The following is a 17,166-nucleotide window of genomic DNA, read 5'->3' on the forward strand; positions in this document are numbered from 1 at the left end:
AAAAAAAAATTTATTTATTTATTTGACAGAGACACAGCGAGAGAGGGAACACAAGCAGGGGGAGTGGGAGAGGGAGAAGCAGGCTTCCCGCGGAGCAGGGAGCCCGATGCAGGGCTCCATCCCAGGACCCCGGGATCATGACCCCAGCGGAAGGCAGACACTTAAGGCTGAGCCACCCAGCCGCCCCTAAAAATTCCTTTTTTTCCCTTCTGATGTTATTAGAAGTTACCACATTTTCACGGGCCCTTGAAAGTATTGTGGGCCCCAGGCCCCCTGCCTGCTGTGCCCAATGGGTAAGCTGGCTCTGGGCAAAACCAGGGCTGTGTGACACAGCTTGGACAGAATATTATGGGGGGGGAGTGGCTGGAGAAAGGCTGTAAAAACAGGTAGCAGCTGTACACGAAGAGCCTTGAATGACTTGAAGGAATGTGAATTTTGTGTTAGAGCTGGTAGGAAATCGCCGCCTGGCTGGACTGGAGGACTGACAGTTTGGAGGTGGCACCGGAGGTGGGGAGAACACTGCGATGGCTGTTGCTGCAATAGGACATCCCAAGTCTCAGAGCCGCAGCGGAGATGGAAGGGTGGGGAAAGGCAAAGAGAGATTTGGGAAGCCGGCAGATTGATGTGAGGGGGTGGGGCAGCGAGAAGCCTGGGCTGATTCTCATGGAAAAGGACAAAACAAAGAGGAGAAACTGTACGGGTTCCAGGACTCTGGGAAGATCAAATGGAAAGTCCTTTACCAGTAACAAAGCAGGGAAAATGTGCATACCATAACAGGCTTGTGGGTGGCTTCAGAGTCCCCTCTTGCCCAGATCTCTGCAATAGCTCCTACTAGGCATTCCAACCCCCTCTCTGCTGCCCGAGGCGCCTCTCCAAAGCTCTCTTTCCATTGGGTCACTTTCCTTCTCCCTGTGGTCCAGAGGACAAAACTGCAGTCCTCTCCTGGGTATTTCTAGAATTTAGAATTGAGAAAAATCAGATTGTGTTTTCAACACCCTTTACAGTAGAACACTGTTCCAGAACTTCAGTTGGCTTTCTCAGTCTCCAGTAACTCACCCTTCCCGCCAAAGAAACAAACAACAACTATACTTGACTCCCATCTTCTAATGCAAACATGGGGCTTCCTCCAGAGCAGACCAGGCTAAAACCAAGGGCTGGGACAGGAAATACACTTACGGGGAGAAGAGCTGGGCTATAATGACTGCTTGAAAGATAAACCTTCATTTATTCACTCTAAAACATGGCTCAGGCACCTGCTAAGTGCTTTTGTACCATTCTGGCAGGCACAGGGGATGCAGCAATAAACAAACGACAAGTGATTTGTCATGGAGATATTCTGGTGGGGGAAGACTCCATGTGGACATGGCGCCCTCCAAAACCGGCCACGTGTTCTTCTAGAACTTTGCCTCTTCCTCATTAAAAGGTGGTGTCTAATACCCCTTGCATTCAATCCAGGCAGACTTGTGACTCCATTTGTAACCAACAAAGTGCAGCAGGAGTGATTTTATGTGATTTCCAAGGCTGGGTCAGACAAGGCAATGCAGCTTCTGCCTTGTTAGTTGGGACACATGCCTTTGGAGCCTTGAGATGAAATGTAGGAAGTCCAACCATCCTGAGACTGCCATGCCATGGGGAAGCCCAGGTCACGTGGAGAGGCCATGCATATGTGTTCTGGCTGATATCCCAGCCAATAGCCAGCATCAGCTGTCAGACGCGTGTGGATGAGGCTTTCAGATGTTTCCAGACACTAGCTGTTAAATTACTTCAGCCTTCACGTCTTCCCAGCTGAGGCCCCATACATCATGGTATAGAGACAAGCCATCCCCACTGTGTTCTGGCCAAATTCATGACCCACAGAATTCATGAGTGTTATAAAATGGTTGTTTAAACTACTAAGTTTGAGGTGCTTTGCTATACAGGAATAGTATTGAGAACACTGACAATAAGCAAATACGTGAGCAAGATAATTTTATATTGTGGGAAGTCTCATGAAAACATGAAACACCATGATAACTTGTTGGAAGGCCTCTTTTGATGGGGGGCAGGTGGGGAGGGGCGATAGGCGGGGGTGGGGGGGTGGGAATGGGTCAAGAAAGGCCTTTATGGAGGGACATTAGAACGGGATCTGAGTGAAAAGGAGCCCAGCCACTGAAGATCTGAGAGAAGAGACTTCCAGGCAGAGGATACAGCAAGTGCAAAGGCCCTGAGGCAGGAATCGGTTTGGTAAAGATTATGTAAAGATCAAGGCCAGTGTAACTAGGGAGATGTGTGTGAGGATGAGAGTGGTGGCAACAGTTGGGAGAGGAGGGCAGAAAGACAAGTCATTCTAAAAGGCAGAGAAGAGTTAGATTTCAGACTGAGTGAGCTGGGAAGCCACTGGAGAGTATTTACACGAGAGCGACTTGATCTGGCAAACTCTCAGTGAGAGCTTTGGCTGCCAGGTGAACGACAGATTGTTAGGACAGGGGGAAGCAAGGAAGACCACTAGGGAGGCTGTGGCAGTGGCCCAGGAAAGCGGGGAATGGGTGATGGCCCGAGGCAGCGTGATGCAACTGAAGATGGGGACTGGTGGCCAACTCGGGACACAGCGGCAGTGGCAGGGAGTGACGAGAAGGGAGGAGGCGCCCTGACCAGCAGGTCGGTCCCGGGTGGGGCCGCGACTTGAGTGAGGACCGGAACCCGCACCCGCCTGGAATCCCGGAGGGAGGCTCCGAGCAAGGGCCGGCCAGGACGGCGCGTACTGGAGTCCAGCGTCTGCCGCGCGGAGCCGACCCCTGGCTGCGCGCCTGCCCGGCGTTTCCGGGCAACCGCTGCAGCGGCCCGAACGTCCCGAACCCGGCGGCCCGGGTAACGTCATCGTCACCTTGGAGACGGCGGGTGGGAACGCGCCCCACCTCCGCCTGCCCCCGCCCTCTGGGCGCCGCCTGGGCCGGGCCCCACTTCCAGCCCCGCCCACTCCGGGCGGGAGGAGAGGTGGAGCCTGGGTCTCGGCGGCAGGTGTGGCGGAAGGTGTGCAGGGCGCTGGGAGAGACCTCACCGAGAGGCCGCTATCTCCTTGGTGCACGCTGCCGCCAGCGTGCTCACCACCCACCCACCTACCTCTTCCCACCCTTCCCCCTAGTCGTCCGGACCCGCTCCAGTGTCATTAAGGTTATCTCCACGGAGATGCTTTCCCTTGACCACCCAAGCTAAAGTAACAGCCAATCCACTTCTCGTGGACTGACCTCGTTTTTATTTCCTTCACAGTATCGCTCTCTTCTAAAGTTATCTGCTTATAATACATTGTCTTCCCTCTTTAAACCCCAGTTCCGTGAAGTCAGGGATAAATTCTGCCTTGTTCATCTCTATCCTCAGCATCGTGAATGGAACCTGGCAGGAAGTTGGTGCTCAATAAATGTTAGTCGGATGAATCACTGAATTCACGTAATCATTTCGTTCATCTGCGCCTTCATTTATTTGGCATTTACGGAGTGCCTTCTAGGCACTTTTGATAAGCACCAGTGGTACTGAGATGAACGAGACAGGAACTCCACCTGGAGGTGAGAAACAGATACTAAAACTAATGGCTACCAATAACACTAAAAAATAAACATGTTGGAGTTCCAGAAGTTAGGCATATAGCTCCAAGCACTCTGCACATAATTTGCTTAATCTTCATGAGAGTAGGTACTGTAATCGTGCCCACTGTACAGATGAGAACAATGAGAACAGTCATGCTGTAAGCTGCTGGGCCCCCGTAATCAAGTGAGAGCCCATAGAGGGCAGGGGAGGGGGACACGTGGCCAGGGGCCCAGAGAGATGTAGATATTAGCCCCAAGTGGGTAGATTTGGTATCTTAATTGCTCCCACACACCACTGTCTTCCACAGGGTTCTGGCTCTTTCCAGTTCAGAGCCCAGGGTTCTTCCACAGGGTTCCACGGTGTTCCACAGGGTTCTGGCTCTTTCAGTTCAGAGCCCAGCTGCCCCAGGGGAGCTCACCGTGTGAGAAGAGCAGGCAATGAGGGGGCTGTGACGTGACATGTAGAAGGCTGATTCCGGGGCTGGTGGTAGGCTAGGAGCCTACCTGTTCAACGAAAGCAAAAGTGTGGACAAGCTCCCACATAACGTTGTGGGGGAGAGGACATGGGGGGAGGTAGACGGAGGGGTGTCCAGGACATTGAGGAACTACACTCATTCCCATCTCTGGATTTTTGCATGTGCTCTTCTCTCTGCCTAGCATGTGCCGCCGCCCCTTGATTTTCACGCAACTGGCTCTTTGTTAACTCAGATCTCAGGTGAGGTTTTTCCCTTGGAGAGGTTTGCCTTGGCCGTGTCCTCTAAGGCAATCACCTGTCATTGTCACATCACCGTATGTTAACTTTTCCCCTAGAGTGGAAGAGTGGCCTGGTCAAGTGCATTACCCTTATTCCTCATCTGGTTTTTCCTGCTACTCATGGTCTGTCTCCTCATTCTAGAAGGTCAGTTCCCTGAGAGTGTGACCCCATAAGACCTCACCTCTGTGTCCCTGCTGCCTAGAATAGGCCTGGCATGCAGCAGGGACTCAGTGTTTTTTGAAAGAGCCCTGCACTGAATCATTCTGGCCTTCCGGGCCAAGCTCCATGCACTCCCCTTCCCAGGAGCCCCCGCTCTGCACGCAGCACCTGGCCTGCGCAGGGGAGAGGGCCCAGCCATCTTGGCTACTGCAGTTCTCCTGGGGTGTGACCCTCCCTCCTTCCCAGGCCTGACTGGGCTACTCTCCCACTCTGGAGCAGGATTCTGGTCAGATTCCACTCCATGGTGATGTCCAAGAACATCCAGGAGGGGAGACCAGAGGTAGAGGGGCAGCAGTGTATGTATGGGCTGGGGAAGGGGTGGGGAGGGGAGCAAGGAGAACCGGCGGGGGGGTTTGTGTGGGGCCTCTTTGTTTCCCGGCCACAATGGTAGAAGAAGGGGTGGCTTTTCAGAGCTTTCCAACACTGCTATTGCCAGGAAAATGGGGCATCCGGAGGTTGTGGCTATTTTCTCCCCCACAGTGGGAACCCAGATTCTAGAACAGATGCGCAAACTGTCCGACACACAGAGGCGACAGAATAAAACTTGGGTTTATTCAGACTGTATCCTTTCCATTTGGGGTGCAGAGTGAAGGGCAGTGGGGGTGGAGAGGCGGTATCTTTGGCTTTAGGGACATGTGCCGATTGCTGAGCTTTTCCGCGTGACCTTTGGGCTGTCAGGATGACCCACTGAGCGATGGGGATAGTGACGAAGGGACTGCAGCAGGGCCCTTCCGGAGCCCTCAGACCAATCCCGCTGTCCAGTTGGCCCTGTCCTCTCCCAGAGTTAAGGAGCCATTGGCTGAGTACATTTTGACTCATAATAAAAGAAACAAAGGCTGAGAGGGGAGGGTCCCTCTGATCCTAAGGGGGCTCCCTCTTAGGGCCAGTCTGTGGGCTAGGCCTGTGTGAGGAGCACGTGTCTGTGCATATTCCATCCTCCACAAGTGCTTCTCCCATGCCCGCGCTACTTGGCAGGCCTGTTCCCAACCTGTCTTCCCCGCCTTTTGCAAGGGCTGGGCCTACTGATGGAACTGAGGAAAGGGAAACTGCCCATACGTTCCCGGAAGATGCCTTTTCTTCTTGGTCCTTGCCTCATGAGTGCAGGAGGTCCGCGCCCACCTCGGTCCTTGGGCCCTGGAGGGCAACGCCGCAGTGCAGTGCTGGTGGGAGGCTGTGGTGGAAGTGGAGGGGCTCACTGGGCCTCGGGCTGGAAGTGGCCACAGGGGGTCTGCGTCATTCCGGCTTCTGCCAGGCCCCCGCCGAGCCTGGCGGGGCTGCGCAGGAACTGCCGGAGCAAGGGGGAATCATGGCGCTCGAGGTGGGGGCCTGGGCCCCTGGACCGCTCTGCCTGCTCGGTGACCACGGTGGGGGACGAGAGGACCAGGTTCCTGCACGGGTCCACCCCTTCACATTGCTGGGTAACTGTTCTCATGGCTCCATAGCACTGGGAGCCACCAGGTCCAGTCTGCAGCTCCAGAACACTCTTCTGCTGCCCAGTGGGCAGGGGGCTGCTGGCTGAGGCAGGGACAGGCTTGGGCTGCCCAGAGCACTTGGTGACCTCCTTCTTTCCAGCCTTGTCCAGGAGCCCTTTCTGGTGGAGCCGGGCCTGGCCCACATCCTGTGCCGGGTGAGTGCTTTTCACTGAGACATCAAGGACACCCCTGGGGCTGGGAGCCTCTGGAAGCTTCCCTGTGGCTGACTCAATGGAGCTGAATGTTGGGGAGCAAGCTGGATCTCTGCTGGAAGGCAAGACTCCAGGGAGGCCTGGGTTCTCTTTCAATGTCTCTGGCCTCCTGGTGGAAAGGACGACTGAGGCTGCTTGACCCCTGGCCTCTGTGTGATTTCTGACCTTGGCCTGACTCTGGACCTCAGAATGGCTTGCAGCTTGGGTTTGGTTCTTGACTGCAGTTTGCCCTCTGACCTCCTGGCCCGAGCAGTTAGGTCTGGCTTTACTTCTGTCCGTGTCACTGATCTTGCAGGCACCGTGGGCCTGCGGCAGTCCTTGGGCATGGCCCCTGGTGTTGGTCTCAGGCTGGAGGCTGGATATGGAGCTGAGAGCCTTGTGCACAGCCTCCTCAATGTCCAGCAGCCTGGCCAGAGTCTGTTCCCTCAGCCGGGCCACCTCTGTGCTGACCTTTGTCAGCTCCCCGAAGGCCTGCACCACTGACACGTCAGGTTTGTGGGGGGCAGCAGGAGTCTGAGGGGCCACTCCCAGCTGGGGCACAGTTTCGAAGAGCCTCCTCAGCGCCCTCACGTCCACACTGCTTGCGGCCTCCTTCTCTAGGGCTTGCACCTGGCTCAGGAGGCCCTGGAGTTCTTGCTGGCTTCCCTGCAGAATCTCAGTGCTCTCGGGGGCCCCTTGCTGGGAACCTGCCATAGGCCCCTCTCCTGGGGGACTGGGAGCCTGCTGTGGTGAGGTGGGGTGACTGCTGAGAGCTGAGAGCTTGGGGGGCTCAGGGCTCTGGGCATTGCTGCCTACAGCTTGGCTCTTGGTGAGTCCGGAAGCCCTGGTCCTGGGCCCACGTTGGGGGCTGGCCTGGCTCTGTTCACGGGGGCATCCCGCCAGAGAGACACATCTCTGGCCTGCTGTGGTGGGGACGTTGGCTGACCGAAGGGTGGCTGCATCTCTCTCACTTGGCTTGTGTTCTCCTTGTCCTGCCTCTTTGGAGGACTGGGGAGATAGAACTGAGGGTGTGCGCAGCCTCTGAGGAGGGGGGATCTGGCTTAGGTATGCAGGTTTGGGAGGCAGCTGAGGCTTATTCCTTGGGGGCATTTTGGGCTCCAGTTTTGGGGTCCTTGTCTGTGACTCCCCAGGGGTTCTCTGGCTGGCAGGGCTGCTGTGGGAGTGGAGAAGGGCACCATGCAGGGGCTTGGAGTCCTGCTGGATAGAGTCCTTATCATGGCGGGCTTGGGCTGGGAAGTCCGGTCCCGTCACAGCAGCTGGGAGAAGAGGAGGAGGAGGAACAGAGGCATTATGGGAGTGCAGACGAGCACCTGCAGGCCGAGGCTCAGAGGCCAGAGTGTGGTGGGCTGAAGAGGCACCCTTCAGGGTGGTCTCTGTGGCTTGGAGGCCTCCTGGGCCAACTCTTGCCTTTGCCTTCTCTGGAGGTCCCCAGGCCATCTGTGTGCAGCCCCCAGGCTCCTCCCACCTGGGCCTCAGACTCTGACCCGGGCCTTCCTGGAGTGGGCTGCGGGCCTGGGCCGAGAGGGCAGTGTCCCTGTCCTGCTGTGGGGGCTCTCCTTCAGAAGGCTGGACAGCCCCAGGTGGCTCAGAGTTCCTCATGGGGTGAGCAGTGTAGATGCCATCCTGAGTAGCCACCCACCCCTCAGGCAGCCCTCTGGGCAGTGCCTTCTGTTCCCCACTAACCTTTCTGGGGGGTGCTGGGATCCTGGGGTCACCTCCAGCCGTAGGCCTAGTGTTGCTCTGGGCAGCCAAGGTGACCACGGCCGATGCTTGCAGAGGACCATCAGGGTGCTGAGGTGGCTCTAGGGGCGCCAAGGTGGCTCCAGGGGTAGAGGCTTGCTTGTGCTTATTCAGAACTTGCTGGCCCAGGCTTTGGGCCTCAGCAGTTGCCATCCGCAGATTTTGCATGGCAGCCTGGAGGTCTGGGGCCCCAGGCCCTGGGGGTTTCGTCGTGGTTCCTTCGGACTTTCCCAAAGCTGCTATCCCTTTCTGCCCAGCGCGACTATCTTCCTGTTTTTCTTCCCCAGCCAGAGGCACTGCCTTTCCAATGGGCTGTGGGAGGTGGGGTGTGCCCCCCGGACCTCTCAGATGCCCCATCCCCATGCTGGGGTCCAGTGGGGGAACTTGGATGATGTTCTCCATTGGGGGCAGCTTCTGGGCCCCCTCCCTGGCTGGCACTGGGCTTGGATCAGCTGGTGGCTCCCACCGCAGACTCTGCAAGCCCCTCAGGTCACCTTTGTCGATGCAGCTGGCTAGCAGCTGCACACTGCCCCTCTCAGGGGCCCTGCTGGTCAGCCGGGGCTGCAGGGAGTAGGCAGTCAGCGAGACCAGACCCTGCTCTGTCTCCTGCATCACCAGCCCAGTCCCTGCTACTGAGGTCCCCAGGCCACAAGCCAGCAACTGTTGGAACTCAGGGTCCAAGTCTTCCACGTGCCCACTGCTGCCTGGGGCTGGCAGCCTCAGCGGCTTAAGGAGGAGCTGGCCCACTGGGTCCTCCTGAACCAGCAGCCCCTGCTGGTCCACATCTGGCCGGCGCAGCACTTGGCGGACAATCCTGGGAAGCTCGCCAGACACCAACTCCTCCTTCCGGATGCGGGGTCCCCCCTGCCCCGGGTCTGGGAGCACATACTTGGCAAGGCAGAGCTCTCCCGGCCCTCGGGCCTCCATGAGGATGCCTCCGTGGTGCAGGAGGCCGGGCATAGTGTGCAGAGTCCGCAGGGTCCCCTCCGCTGCGGTCTCCTGCCTCTCCGGCACCCTGTTGCCTGAGGGACCCACGGGCTGCTCTTCCTGGAGGTTGCCCCCTCGGATGCTCTCAGCTGCCAGGGAGCCCATGGGGCAGTTCTCAAAGAGCCAGGTGAACTTGTGCACAGAGCCCACAGAGATGGGCTCGGGGAGTACCCTGGACCCCTGGTCTTCCCTCTTGCCTGCTTCCAGGGCCTGGAAAACCTCCTTCTGCCGAGACACCTGCCCTGAAGGGATCTCCACTCGGCTGCAGTATCGCACAGGGTCTCTTCCGCAGGGACGGCCTGAGGCCTGCAGAGGCTCAGTTTCGAAGACATGTCCGTCTGTCTGTCTTTCCCCAGTCTGGATCTGGCTGACTTGCAGGTGCTGCTCCCTGGAGCCTTCCGGCCTGTCTGCGGGTTGGGGCGCAAACATCCAGGTGCAGGACCGTGCCTCGGCCTTAGCTGCGGGATCTGTGACCCCTGACCCCTGCTTCTCGGCCAGCTCACTCATTGGGCATGTCTCAAACAACCACCGGATGGTCTGCACGTCACCTTTCGGGAGTGCCTCAGGCTGGGAATCTGCCTGACTCTTTCCTTCTTCTTCCTGCCGTTCTTGCCGTTCCCGCTGGTGGATCACCTCCAGGGGCTGGGTCTCAAAGAGCCACCGGGCAGTGCCGACGTCTCCGGCCACCACTTCCTGCCGGGTGATGCCCCGTACCACGTCCACCGTATTGGGGCTTCGGCCCAGTTGATCCAGGGGCTGTGTCTCAAACATCCACCGGTAGCCCTGCACGTCACCTCCAACTATCTGCTCTCTGCTGACAGAGGTCAGGGCATGGAGGTGGCCTTTGCCATCCTGCATGGCATACACTGGGGACCCTAGGTCCTGGGACTGCCCAGGAGAATCAATTCCTTCTGCTCCGTGCACACTCCTATGGGCCGAAGGCTCACCCTGCCCAATGCTGTCTAGGGGAAGGGTCTCGAAAAGGTTCTTGAAGGCCTTCACGTCCCCCTTCACCCCATCCCTCTGGGGGGCACTCTGAGAGTGGGACAGTGCGAAGGAGCCATCACTGGGGAGATGCTCAGACATGAGCCCCTCACGCTCCCGGGGACCCACTCGCTGCAGGTGGCCCACTTGGATCTTGTCTCTAGGAGTATCCAGGGGCTTCATCTCAAATAGCCACAGGGTAGAGCGGACATCACCAGGGACTACTTCCTCTTTGGGTGGGTGCCCTGCTCCAGACTCCTCTTCCCCCTTGAGGGTGTCTAGTGCTCGGGTCTCAAACAAGTGCCGCTGCTGTTGAACATCTGGACCAGGAGGGATAAGGTCTGGGGATGGCTGGAAGTCTTTCTCATCCACCAAGATCTCCCGAATGGCGTCCAGCGGCTGTGTCTCAAAGATCCAGCGAGTCGCACTGACGTCGGGCCGGGCCCCCTCCTCCAGGGAGATCCCCCGGATTACCCGCACCTGGCTGGGGTCCCTGTTGATGGCATCCAGAGGTTGGGTTTCAAAGAGCCAGCGGGCAGACCTCACTGCGTTGCTTTGGATTTCCTCCCGGCATGCGGCCTTGACCTCATGGATGGCACCCTCTGCATCCTGGATGGCACACAGTGGCTCCGTTTGGAACAGCTTCACTGTCTTCTTCACATCGCCCTTCAGCTCCTGGATCTCTGAGCGCAGCTCCAAGGGGCTCTGCTCCTGGATGGAGGGGCGGGAGCCCAGGCGGTCCAGCGGCCGCGTCTCAAAGAGCATCCTGGTACCCTGGACATCCCCGCTGGCCTCAGGCTCCCTGGCCGTGGCCTCCGGTGCCTCGGCCTGGCCAGTCAGCTCATCCAGCGGCTTTGTCTCAAACAGCCGGCGGGCTGCACGAACGTCCCCTCCGGATGGCGGAGGTCCGGCTGGCTCCTGGTCTGTGTTGTTGGCAAAGGAGCCTTCCTCAAACTTGCGGGAGGTAGCCTGGACATCGCCGCCGGACACGGGCTCCCTGGCAGGCGGCCTCTCACGGTCCCCAATGGCATCTAGCCGCCAGTTCTCAAAGATCCAGCGCATGCACTGGACGTCACCGTCAGTGGGCTCCTCAGAATCCAGGACATCAGCCAGGTCTTCAGCCACGGCCTCGGCCAGATTCTTGCGGAGCTCTGGGTGGATGTGTCTGTAGAGGCGGCGGAGCTCGCTGGCTTGTCTCTGCTGGTGGAACTTGGAGAAGGCCTCCTTGGGCGGTGGCGGTGGCAGATCCTGCAGGGCTGGGGCTGGAGGGAGGGGCGGGTCCTCTGCAGTGGCCATCGGAATGGTCGGCATGGGGGCTGCCTGCGTCCGGGCTTTGGCCATCCTTCTGAGGAGAAGGGGCAGAGATGAGGATGGGGCTGGTGGCTGGGAGAAATGAGAGCGGGCAGGGTCTGGGGACAGAGTAGGCCCACGGTGACCTGGCTTAGAGAATCCCTCCCTCTCCAGACCTCACCTGGGTATCACTCGGCCACCTGCCCGGTTGCCATGTGACAAGTCTTGAACTTAGGGCATATGGAGCCATCCATCGAGGTGGGTCCTGCTTCCCCAGAATTACCTGGGTTGCTAGGGAGCAGGCAGGGCACTGCTGGCCACGAAACCCTGTCCTTTAGCCCTACATGGGATGCTGAAACCTCCAATAGGCAAACTGGACATGTTCCATCCTCGCCTTCCTTTACCCAAGTCGATTTTCCCCTCGTGAACTCCCAGGTGAATCCTGACTGATGGGGTTCCAGTTGGGGAGAGGCGGGCCCCTAAACTGGGGGCTACTGCCCACGGAGAAGAAATTCCCTTTCAAAACACCAGAGGGCGCACTTGCCACTTTGCCCGCCCTCCAGCCCTTCTGGCCCCGGGGAGGTTTAGCAGGGGCTGCAGCAGAGGCTGCAGCTGAGGCTCTGTGAGGGGCAGTTGTTCACCAGCTACCTCACGGCTCCGCAGAGCCAGATTCTGAATCCCAGGTAGGGTTTTTCTGTGCCATACCCCAAGACTCAGAAGGTGGGAGCCAGGGGGATGTCAAGGGCCTTCCGTCCAGTCACTCCCAATTAAAGACAAGGAAACCGAGGCATAGAAAGAGTCAGATCTTGGTGAATGAGCGGCAGGCAGTGCCTAGACCCTATTTGGGGGCCCTGTTCCCAAGAAATAAGAGGGAAGGGGGCGTGAAGCTTTCTTACTGGCTGTGGTGCCCCTCAGTTCCCCTGCAGCCGCCGGGAGCAGAGTGGGAGGGAGACACCCACAGGGAGGGAAGGCAGTGCACAGAGGGCTTTACTGCAGAGACCTCCTTGCCCTGGCTCGTGGAGACTCTTCCCCAACTGTAGGGCACCAGCCCCAAACTCCTGAACGTCTCCTCTTTCTCCCTCTTCATGTCAGTCAGCTTCCATCAAGGCACTGCTTCACCCCAGCTCCCCCCCACCCCCCACCGTGGCCTCCCACCCCTCAAGCCCTTCTCTGGTCTCAGTCCTCTGTGTGTCTTATCTGTCTTGTGACAGGTGTACTGACAGTCCCCAGAGGCCAGTAGGGAAGGAATGGGAAGCATGTCCCCCCTCGCTGCCCCTGACCCATTGCTCTGCTCCACACTCATGCTAAATATAGCTGAGGTCCTGGCCTGGGCCCAGCAGCCCTGGGCTCAGAAGGGAGGCCCAGGCTCAGCCACTGGGACCCTGGGCTCCTTCACCCACCTTATCTCCCTCTCTGTCCTGGGCTCCCTGATCCTGCCCCCTTCCTCCCGAGCTAGTGTCAGGCGCCTGGCCTGCAGGATGACCAGCGCTGGGGCCTGGCGGTGGGGAGAGGTTAAGGGACACAGGCAGCAGGTGGGGGGCAGGACTTCCTCCTCATGGCTACTTAAGAAGTGGGGGGAACTGAGACCTGTTTGCCAACCCCCTTCTGAGAGAGCCATCCCAGTCTGGCCACCAGACATCAGAGCCCTGATGTGGGGAAAACTCTGAAACCTGCAGCCCGAGTCTCCTCACACGCTCTGGGTGGTTCCTGTTATCTCTGAGTTCTGATGGGAACAAAGGCAGACCATGCCTCCCTGTCCTGTCACGACCACGTGGCCTGAGCAGATGGCATGTATGGACCACCAGCTCCACCCGACCACTGACCCCAGGAATCTCCAGAATCCCTGCTGTGGTTACAAATTGTTAGCATCATGGAATCCAGGGATGTCAGAGCTATGGACCCTCAGAGGTCAAGGAACCTAACCCCCCATTGTTTAGACAGGGAAACGGAAGCCCAAAGACAGGGAAGGAGCTGTTCTGGGGGGCTCTGTAAGGTAGTAGCAAGACCTGAAGCAGGTTTTCTGAACCCTGGCCCTCCCACCCTTGCCCCTGCCTGGCCTGAAACTCCTGGGGCTTAATTTCTAAAGGGCAGGGACAGGGGTGGGGTGTGGGTGGAATCGGAACTGGGACCACCAGACTTAGGGTCAGGCCTGAACCCAAAGAAGTGTGCCAGAGCTTGGCCTCCCAGGGCTGAACCAGCCTCTCAAGGTGACCCCACCTTTGCCTCCAGGTCTGCTTCTCCTTGGCTCTGCCTCCACAGGTCTCTACATCTGGGCAGATTGAGTTCTGGTCTCCCCACCTCGTGTCCCCAGATTTGCCCCAAGGGTTTTCCCACTGGGCAAGACCATGGCCTGGGGCAAAGTCTACCTTCTACTCCAGGTCCTGGGCCATGATATATGGGGAGCTGGGCTCAGGCCAGCCCTGGGGAGATATTCCTGGTGCCAGATATGCCAAGACTTTTGCCCACAACAGCTGGGCATGGGGTTTGTCCTAGCAATGCAGAGTCGGGCCTATGTCCTACCCTCTAGCCCCTGTGTCCTCCGACCTCTCTTGTGTCCCTCTTTCTTCCGGACACTGGGCCTGCCTAGGGCTTCTTTGAGAAGAAACCCTGAAACCTGAGGAGCTCTGTACCTGTATTTCAAAAACAGCAGCTCCAGGCCACCTTCTCCTGAAAGCCTTTCTGAATTATGCCAGACTGGTAAGAACCTGACTCTTGTGTGGGACTCAGGCCTGTGGCAGCCACTCTGAGAGCTCCCATGGGGCCCATGCTAATGCTCCTTTAACTTCCTCATGGAACTTTTATATCAGGGACCCCCTGCCCCCCACCTACATCCAGTTGCAACCTCCTTCCTCCACCCAGAGCTAACCCTGTCCTACGCTCCCCTGAGAGCTGTCCCACATTGCCCACAGGGGACCCCGGTGCAGAGAACCAGCCTGCCATGGAAAGATGAGAGGTCACTCACCAGAAGGTCCCACTTGGCTGAGGGGGTGCTCAGGTCTGTGGCAGGTGTGAGCTAATGGCCTGTCTTTCCGGCTTCTTGTTCAGGGCCGGTCCTGCTCCACTGGCCTCGTTAGGCGCCTTCTCGCTGCCCTGGCTCGGGTCTCTGTCCTCTGCCAGCCTAGCAGCTGCTTTTATCTCGCTGGCTAGGGGTGGGCCAGGTGGGGGCGGGTGGGAGGCTGAGTTCAGAGTATGAAGTGGCTCAGTTATTTTTAGGGCTTGTGGAAGTCCCCCTTCCATCCCGGGGAATCAGTTACATGTCCTTGCTGCTGTGAGGGAAGAGGAGTAGGGACCACTTCATTCATTCAAGTCTCATCTCAGGATTGGAGTCAGTGACTCAGCCGTGGTGTGGGGTGAAGGTGTCCCAGACCTATTTTGGGGGAATGAATCAAGAGGGGCATCTGACACCTGGACAGCCCTGCCCCCTTATCCCATGTGACCCCTCTCTGCTCTGGACTGGTCTCTGACTATTCCTGATGTGTGTGTTCACTGTGCCAGCGGATTGGAGGCCCCCCCCACCCCGAGGGCAGGCCTGGGTCCTCTCCTCTGCTCCTGGCCTGGACACTTCTGAGGGTAAGCCCAGCTCTCCTTCTCCCCCATCCCCTCTGCGCTAAGGATTTCCCCTCTCTTGTCCTTCTTCTTCATGCCCCATGACACCGGGCTACACAGTCTGGAGTGCAACTGCATTGGGGAAAAGACATCTGAATTTCCAGGCCTCAACTCTTCACTAGGTCCCTGACTTATCAAAGAATTCCACAGAATGGTTCTGTGGTTTTCGTAGCAGATGATCTGGGTCCTTGTTTACTTTGGGACTCTTCCCTCTGACTCAGGGCCCAGACTTTCTGGGAATGGGGGGAAGGGAGGGATGGCACGCGGCGAGCTGACTGTGGGGTTATTTCTGACCCTGGAGTCATCAGCTTCCCAGTCACAGACGACTGCGGGGTTGGGGGGGGTCATGCCTCCCCGTTCTTTGCTTCCCAGAACTCAAGGTACTTAGCAGTGTCCAGAGATCCTGGCGTTCCAACCAGGAAGGGTGAGGGGCATCAGGGGACCACCCAGAGCGCTCAGAAAGGAGGCATTTTGCCCAGGTGCTGGGTCTAAGGCCATGCAGGTGCCTTCTGTTACCTGGCAGCACAGGGTCTCCTTCTGACACGCGGGATGCCCTCTGGTGCCAGGTGGGGATACCAGGCACTGCTCGCTTTTTCTACCGAGTCAGGGTGAGTCATGCTGCACTAACATGAGGCCAGAGAGAGGGACATCTGGGGACCCCTTCTCTTGCATCCACTCTTGCTTTCGGTTTCCCCTGTCCTTTTCCATCCCCCTGCCTGCTCCCCAGGCTTTTCCTGATCATCTGCTTTGTTCTTATCTAATACAACTCTCCTTTGCAATATAGTCACTACTAACCACAGGTGCTTATTTACATTTAAATTGAGTGAAATGAATTAAAATTAAAAATTCAGTTCCTCCATCACACTAGCCACATTTTGAGTGCTCCGTAGAGATGTGTGCCTAGTAACTACCATGCCGGACACATCCCTGTGGAAAATTCTGTTGCCCTGCTACGGATATCAACACTGAAAATCTCATAACAGAGGGTGTTTCCCTTTCTTCCTTGGCTGTCAGGAAGCTCAGAGCTACATCCCTAGTCTAGCAAGTAGGCTTTGTGGGCTGCTTCCTGTGTAATGAGGGTGACCAACTGCTGCCTGTCTCCGAGGGGGTCCCAGAATAAAGGACTTTAGTTTTAAAGCTGGAAAACTCGAAGAAAACCAGAATGGGTTAGTCATCCTATGTGTAATGATCCAACAGTGCTACATCATGAAAGTGTCAATTACAAGGCCATAGAGGCGTGATTTATCAGAGTATCTTTTTTAAAAAAAGACTTTATTTATTTGACAGAGAGAGAAAGCACGAGCGGGGTGAGGGGCAGAGGGAGAGGGAGAGGGACAAGCAGACTCCCTGCTCAGCGCTCAACCCCAGGACCCCGAGATCATGACCTGAGCCGAAGACAGACACTTTTTTTTTTTAAAGAATTTATTTATTTATTTGACAGAGAGAGACACAGCGAGAGAGGGAACACAAGCAGGGGGAGTGGCAGAGGGAGAAGCAGGCTTCCCGCCCAGCAGGGAGCCCGATGCAGGATCATGACCTGAGCGGAAGGCAGACACTTAACGACTGAGCCACCCAGGCGCCCCTATCAGAGTATCTTTGGTGGAGACATTTGCACATCTCTCTTTTTCAGCTCCCTCAAATCATCTTGGGAATGAGGCTGGGAATAAACAAATACACTGAGGTTGAATGGCTGTGCTGATTAATCGGTCTTTGTCAAAAGGCAGAAGGGCCTTGGGGGAGGGGTGGTGGTTTCCAGGGACGCCAGTCCGTCCTTCTGGAGCCCCACTGCTCCTCAGTCTTGAGGGCGCCTTCCCCGGTCAGCCCCTCCCTCCATGTGGGGCTCCGCCAAAGCTGGGCATTGGGCAGAGTTCATAGTCTCCCTGCAGAGCCGGCACGCGATGGCAGAGCTCAGAGTCAGTAGCTGGTGGCAGACTCACCGGAAGCTTCAGGAGAGACAGGGTCCAGGGATGATTAGGGGCCAGGCTGCCTGAGTGTGAATCCTACCTGTGACACTCACTAGCTGTCTGACCTTGGCAAGTTCCTGACCCCTTCTGTTCCTCCGTTTCCTCATCTATAAGATGGGGATAATAATTGTGTATACCTCAAAGGGTTGCTGTGAATATACATCTCTCTCTCTCTCTCTCTCACACACACACACACACACACACACACACACACACGGTGCATCTATAGCAGGGCCTGGCATACTACAAGCCCAATAAATGAGAAAGCTCATTAAGTTTTTCCTGGATCCCTGCCACCCCCTGCTTCTCCAGGTCCCAGATCCCAGTGTGTCCTCTCGGTCTGAAGACAAGTGCCCTTCAAGGCGCTGGCTGGCAGTC

The 17,166-nt window shown here is 57.3% G+C and overlaps 2 protein-coding genes across 5 annotated transcripts in view; both read right to left on the bottom strand.

Moving 5' to 3' along the window:
• CX3CR1 (C-X3-C motif chemokine receptor 1) overlaps positions 1-17,166 on the bottom strand; it is a 227,335-nt gene that overhangs the window by 131,735 nt on the left and 78,434 nt on the right. The window lies entirely within an intron of this gene.
• Positions 5,065-14,335, bottom strand: XIRP1 (xin actin binding repeat containing 1). 4 transcript variants are annotated; one of them, XM_081824587.1, is made up of 3 exons: positions 14,181-14,335; positions 7,901-11,273; positions 7,369-7,473 (listed from the first exon to the last, which is right to left on the bottom strand). In XM_081824587.1, the coding sequence occupies exons 2-3, from the start codon at positions 11,267-11,269 to the stop codon at positions 7,465-7,467; spliced, it is 3,378 nt and encodes a 1,125-aa protein (XP_081680713.1). In that variant the 5' UTR covers positions 11,270-11,273; positions 14,181-14,335; the 3' UTR covers positions 7,369-7,464. The 4 variants fall into 4 exon arrangements, with proteins under 4 accessions (XP_006733501.2, XP_030884134.2, XP_030884136.2 ...); XM_006733438.3 differs by having other exon boundaries at positions 5,065-11,270; positions 14,181-14,333; XM_031028274.2 differs by having other exon boundaries at positions 5,065-11,273; positions 14,181-14,333.

Source organism: Leptonychotes weddellii, chromosome 1 (genome assembly GCF_054177405.1).
Source record: "Leptonychotes weddellii isolate Sample4059 chromosome 1, ASM5417740v2, whole genome shotgun sequence".
NCBI lineage: Eukaryota > Metazoa > Chordata > Mammalia > Carnivora > Phocidae > Leptonychotes > Leptonychotes weddellii.

Coding starts and splice junctions, on each gene's coding strand:
- XIRP1 (XM_006733438.3), bottom strand. CDS start 11,269: ATGGCCAAAGCCCGGACGCAGGCAGCCCCCATGCCGACCATTCCGATG.